At 52.5% G+C, this 6,446-nt stretch overlaps 1 protein-coding gene across 20 annotated transcripts in view; it reads right to left on the bottom strand.

The window, feature by feature from the left end:
• Positions 1 to 2,475: 2,475 nt before the first annotated feature.
• Positions 2,476 to 6,446, bottom strand: part of RREB1 (ras responsive element binding protein 1) — a 173,124-nt gene continuing 169,153 nt past the window's right edge. For all 20 annotated transcript variants that reach the window (XR_011529567.1, XM_070583987.1, XM_070583997.1 and 17 more), the window contains one exon: positions 2,476 to 5,881. Coding sequence is in view for 19 of the 20 variants with exons in the window: in XM_070583987.1 (XP_070440088.1) it covers positions 5,361 to 5,881 (521 nt within the window). In the remaining variant the exon portion in view is untranslated. The remainder of the gene's footprint in view (positions 5,882 to 6,446) is intronic.

The following is a 6,446-nucleotide window of genomic DNA, read 5'->3' as shown; positions in this document are numbered from 1 at the left end:
CCCACCCCTTGCTCATTCCACTCCAGGCACAGCGGCTCCTGCGAGGCCCGGCATGCTCCCCGAGGGCCTTTCTCTCCGAGGCCCTTCCCAGACACCTGCATGGGTCTTTCTTACTGCTTGCTGTCCTGGGACCTGTCTGGTCATCTCCCCGATCCCTCCCGAGCCCCGCCCGTTCATGGCCCACTCTTGCCCTTGGAGTTGCATCAACTGTGCATCTATCTTCCTTGTCTAGTCTGTTTACTACCTCCCACCGTCAAAACCTAAGTTCCACAAGGAGAGAAGCCTGTTTTGTTCCATGCTGTGTTCTCCGTGCCTAGGACAGTGCCTGGCTCACCGTGGCTGGCCAGCAAACGCTGTGTACTAAATGCATAACCGAGGAGGCCTGGATCCTGGGAAAGAACAGAAAACAAAACACCACTGAAGCTCAGTTTAGTTCACAGGCCTGAGCTGCCTCTTGACAATTACAAAAGTAAAACTGATTTTTAACGTAACTCCTTTCATTTTCCCCTTCTAAAAGGGAAAGGAAACGTCGAGAAGAGGGTGGAGGGGACGCAGAAAGAGAGCACAGCGTCTGCTGAAGATGGCACTTGGTCACGTGAGGGTCACCTCTGCCTGACCTGGATTCTCTGAAGGCACAACAGAAGAGAAAACCCAAACCTGATTTTTTCCCTAATAAACAGATTGTTCTTCTTCTTTTGTTTTGGTGAGGAAGATTCGCCCTGAACTAACATCTGTGTTAATCTTCCTCTGTTTTGTATGTGGGATGCTGCCACAGCATGGCTGACAAGTGGTGTAGGTCCGTGCCTGGGATCTGAACCCACGAACCCCAGGCTGCTGAAGCAGAGTGTGCTGAACTTAACCATTAGGCCACAGGGCCTGCCCCAAAACAAGATTATTCTTAATGATGAGGCTTATGTAAATCACTATTGGAGCCAAAAAATAAATTCTGTAAAAAAGGTCCTCTCTGCACGTGCCTAAGTCCCTTTCTCTTCCAGCACAGCTGCCTGGAGAACTGGACCCCACCTGAGACCAGGGTTTCTCCACCATCTATCCAGGATTTCAGCCAGCTCATCCCTGGGCACACAAGTTCAGAATAGGCTCAAAAGTGGGGTAGAGAGATGGATGGCCCCAGAGGGAGGGGAGTCTGCAGGAGAGGGCAGCTTATTCCCGGGAGGCCAGAGTGGTCTCACATCTGGAAGTGGGAGAAGCAGCAGCCCAGAGGCACTGCATTTGCTGGACATCAGACCTCTTCGTAAGTGACAGGCAGAACTCTTTTGGCAAATTCCACCTTCTCCCCTCCTATATGCCTCCTCTCTCCTAACCCAGACTGGGGGTGGGGGTGGGGTGAGGTGCGGTAGGGTTGGGCTGGATACACGCCGCCGCTGGGAGGGTGGAGAGGCCTTTCCCGCAGGTCTGCACTCTTGTGTCTTTTCTATCACTTGCCTCTGGGGCCGCCCCTTTGCTCTTCACATTGACCAGGTACAGTCCAAATTCTGTCAGGACAACTTTTCTGCCTACGTCGGGGGCTGTAAATGTTGCTTGTCGGTGACTGGCAGCACCCACCTCCTATAATTGGAGAGGTTGGGGGCCTTGTCTCTTTGTGAGCTCCTTGTTCATTTTACCATTCCCAAGTTATTTGGCTGTTTCATCTAACACAAGTTCAGGCCCCCCCATTGCTGTTTCATCACAGCTCGGCTCCTGGGGCTGGTGAGGGAGGGGCGTGTGGTTGTGTGTGTGTGTGTGTGTGGGCAGCAGGGGGCCCAGGGGAGGAAGCCTGAAGGACCAGAGCACTGCAACTCTCCTCTTGCTGTGACCCGGCGCTTAGAGCTGAGAACGGTCAGCACATTTTAAGCATCGTCTATAATTAGCTTCCCTGAACCCAGCTGCCTTCACAGTTGCTGAGAACTGCCGTGGAAGATTGGAGACTTCGCCCATTTGCTGCTTTATGATGGCAGGCCTCCCCCAAACAGGACTTTGGACCTGCTCCATCGAGCCCTGGGGTCACTGTAACGTCAAGGTCTCCCCACCGCCACCCGCATGATCACTGTTTGAGTGAAGGGAGTCCCCCTCTACCCAGGGGCAACTAGACCCCTTAACACTGGGAGAAGGAGAAGGCCGAGCAGACTTCGCCAGAGCTGCTGCCTAGGAAAGAGAACTCCTGGCTTTAGCTGTTTCTAAACCATGACGCTGCTGCAGGCCCATGGGCCGCCGGCCACCCTGGAAGAGCCAGCCCGGTGCTCCGAGAAGTCCAACAACAGGCCACAGCGTGTGCTTCCAACTCCACGGGCGAACACAAGAAGCTTCTTTCTAAAGACGCCACCTGCTGGGGTGACGAGCGGTTCCTGGGAGCCCATGCTGACAGGGAGTTGTTGTGAGACTCCCCGGACGCCCTGGCACCCGTGACCTGCCGGAGCAGGCTGCAGTCTGGGGGCAGGAGAAGCTGACAGGATGACAGCAAATAACAGGACGGCTGCGTGACCGGCAATCTGCCGTTTTGAAATATAACATTTATTGCTTAGATGGTTTGATACAGAATAGCTTTTCTTCTCATTCTGAATTTGGAAGTACTATACAACTGAATACAAAGAGGAACAAAAAGTACCAAAACCAAACGTGTGATTCTGTTCGTGTGGCATAAACCAGTTTTGTACATAACCTGTAGCAGCAGTTTGTAAGTTCCCTTTAGAAAAATATGAATTCTACACATTTATTATTGTTTCCTGTTTAATGCATGGGCTGAAATCACTAGGATCAACTTCCTTCTTGAAGAAAGAGAGGAGGACAGAGAGGAACGGAGGGCGGAAGGGACGACGACTCTTCCTGAAGCGCACCCGGCTGCGCAGAGCTTCCCTGGGGCTGTCCGCACACGCCCTCTGGGGTGTCTGTTTTGTTTTCACAGCCAGGAGTTTCATGTAGTGATTGAATCTCAGCATTGTGTCCATAAATCAAAGAGAAAAACAAAAGAGAAGTTGCACCTCAAAAAACTTTTCAGAAGATCCATATATATATAATTTTTTTGTAAAAGCCCTGAGAGAAGGAGAAAGAGAATCAAACAAAATGTGTAGAAACAAATGAGCGGGACATGCAAACTAAGCTATGATTCACCCAGAGTTTAAACAAATCACAAATTTCACAGTTTAATATCGGGGGAGGGGGCAGAACAACGAACAAATAATACATTTCTCAACCTCACTAATAAAATGTGGCAAGACCTTATCGACTACGAGGGGACAGAGGAAGCCTGGATAAAGCTTTGAATCAAGAGTGATGATTGCGAGCCGCAGCCTGGCCGTGCCGTCGGCTGCACCTGCTACATTTCAGCGCAGCGTAGAGTTAGGTCGTGGCTTCTCCCCACAGTGTCTCGAGTTTTAGTGTGGGGAGTTGCAGAGAAAAACAAACACAAGAAACCCCAAATAATAATAACAACGAAAATAACAACAATCGTCATAAAAAGTTCATGGATGCACAAACTGGTTCTGATGCAGCAGACCACGCGCGGCAGGAAGGGAGACGGGATCATTGGTTCTGATTTGTGTTCATCTAGAGTAAATAACACCTTGTTTTGAAACTGGTTCATACATCCCTAATACAGTTAAAAATCATATATACCTCAACCTTTTCCTTTCACATGCAACGGTATCACTTTTCATTATCTCAAGAATATCTACCTTCCTTTGAAGTGTGGGCGGTTGGATTTTGGCCACCAGAAATTGGTGTGGAAGTGGAGAGAAAAGGGTCTGTGTGTGTCTGTGCATAGTGGCACTGAGAGCTGCCCGGGGCAAGGGGCCTGGTAGGGGCAGCTCCCTGGGGAAGGCAGGAGGGGCTGAGAGGTGAAGCAGCGCAGGAGGCCCCGCAGCACGAAGGCTCGGGCGTCCTAGAGGTCTTGGCTGAAGGACAGGATGCTGAACCCAAGCTCAGCTACAGTAGGATCTGTTTCTCTTCACTGCTGGTGGCTACCGTGAGGGAAGTCTATTGCCTGCATAGGACGGATGCTCGCGGAAAAAACACTGCCTTTTTGCACCCAGGGATTCAGGCGATTTAAAGCAACTAGAAACAGCACGTTTATCTTCCAGCACCAGCCCCAACACACAGGAAGGTAAATATCCATCTACATCTCATCTTCCGTCTTGCACGTGCAGTTTTATTACCAGTAGTAGTAGTATTTCCTCGCTTTGCAAATGACAGTAGCACAGGTGGGTAAGGCTTGGGCTGATGTGGCAGGGAGACCAGTGAGTAACAGGTCTCCTCTCTGCCTGGCTTTCTCAGAAGCCCCGGGCGCACGTGCCCTCGCTCGCCCCTCTGAGCTGCTCCTGGGCCGCGGGCGGGAGGACCGTCGTGGCCCCTGCTGGATTCTGCAGTCCCGGAGGAAAGGCTTGTCTAAGTACAGTAGAACAGCCACCGCCCGAGGGCGCCAGGGACAGCTGCGGGCAGACGCTCACACGGGGACTGGGCGGCCCAGGTCTCCCAGGACAAATATTGCCCATTTGTTTCTGCTGACTACAGAGACCAGCAAACCGATCAACTAAAAATAATAATAATAATAATATTATTAATACATATACCGAGAGGGGGACTCCGCTACGTGACCTCTGTGCCTGTTCTCTATAGGTCAGGTTGCCAGGGTAATTCTTCTCTGGAAGTTAAGAACGGAAGTTCTGAGACTTGGACAGTGACAGCAGGTCTAATGCTGAAAAAGTGGACACATGAATGAGGCTGAAGCTAGACTCTTCCCTGGTTTTGGCTTGAGCCAAATTGGACACCTTAATCAACCACATCCGGCAATACTGAGGACCGAATTACAGCTCCACCGCGTAGCAAACAGAACAAAAGAAAAGGTCTATTTGAGAAAAGAGCATCTTATCCATACTTCCTGTGGTAATTTACATGAAATTCACATCATTTTCTTCCAGTTATTGGCTACGGGTATCCAAGGGCATGTTTTTGTCTTCTGTTTCCAGCTCACAGAACAAACGTTACTATCACAGATTCACAAGAACGAGCTCACACACACCAATACAGAAGGTAACGTTAATGCTTAAATGAAAAGGTCATCTCCAAGTAATTCATTAAAATATTTGCTTTGTTTTTTAAAAAGTCATTTTGGGAAAACACAACACCCAGGCTGACGCCGGGGGACTGGTAAGTAGTTAAGGCACTCGAGTTGACGGCTGCGCCTCCCGCGCGGGGACGTGGTCAGGCTATGGCACCGGGCGAGATGGCCTGCTCCTGCTCGGCCCTCGCTCTCTCAATCTCTCTCACTCCCCAAAGCTGAAGGGCACTGAGGAAACCTCATGAAACATAGATTCAGGACACTTTGCTCTGCTGGCTTTCATCTGTGTGCTGGGGGCCACGACGAGCGGTCACTCCAGCCCCAGGAGTGGTGAGGCGCCGTCGGCTGCGGCCAGGATGGGGTGGGACGGCCTCTTGCTGTGCAGCTCCAGCAGGTCTTGCACCAGGGGCCCCGGGCTCTCCCGCTCAGGGTCACCCTGAGACGCCCGCTCCGTGGGGCTACCCACTGGAGTGGCCTTGGGAGCACTCCGGCCCGCTTCAGCCTGGCCGGCACCAGCCATCCGACCCGTCGCCCTCTCTTCCCTGTGGCCGGAATCCTTGGTGGCGTTGGCCAGGCTCTCCTTCCGGCTCCGGGTGACTGTCACGTGGTTGCTGGCCGGTAGAGCTGAATCTGCCTCGTTCTCCGAGATGGGGTTGTTGCCACTGTGGGTGGACTCGCTCTCACTGTCCTCCTCACCCCGCTCGTCCTTGTCGCTGTCCTTCCCGTGGTGTTTGGCATGCCTGGCTTTCTGGTGGACCCGCTGATGGCGAACCAGGCTGTGCTTCAAGGTGAAGGTTCGCTCGCAGGTCTGACATTTGTACGGCCTTTCTCCTGGAACGACGGGAGAAAGAAATTATGTCTGTTAACGGTAAGGCCGCCAGCATCCACCTCCCTGCTCGGTGTGAGGGCGGCAGCCATGCGAACGAGCAAAGGGGCAGAGGGTGGCAGGGGCCAGGACTCCCTCCTACAGGGGAAACTCTCTGTTGTGCAAACTGTCAAAAGGGGAAGCAGAAGTGTGAGGGGCCGGCCCCGATTTCTTTCTCCCTTTCTCTCTCAACCCAGGCTTTTCACATACTGATCCAGGGACCAGAATCTCAGAAGTGGAGTCCTCAGGGACATCCAGACTGGCCTGAAAAGAATCTCGTGGAAGGACAGCGGTGGCGTCCCTCCCACAGGGACAGGCACCATTTCCCAGAGCTCTGCCCAACAGTGGCCCCTCCTAAGTCAAAGGTCCAGACACTCTGTGTCCTGATACGGAGCAGCTGGGGCTTTCCCTCCTGCTCACAACGCGGACCTGTGAGCAGCTGAGAAGACCAGCTGCCAGGAGCCCAAGAATATCTCTCTGTTGGGAGCCAAGCACAGGAGCCTCCAAATCCCCTGAGCGCAGGGCCGAGCT

The sequence above is a fragment of the Equus przewalskii genome, chromosome 19 (genome assembly GCF_037783145.1).
Source record: "Equus przewalskii isolate Varuska chromosome 19, EquPr2, whole genome shotgun sequence".
NCBI lineage: Eukaryota > Metazoa > Chordata > Mammalia > Perissodactyla > Equidae > Equus > Equus przewalskii.
Note: the sequence above shows the minus strand (reverse complement) of the source record. Positions and strands in the feature narration are given on the sequence as shown.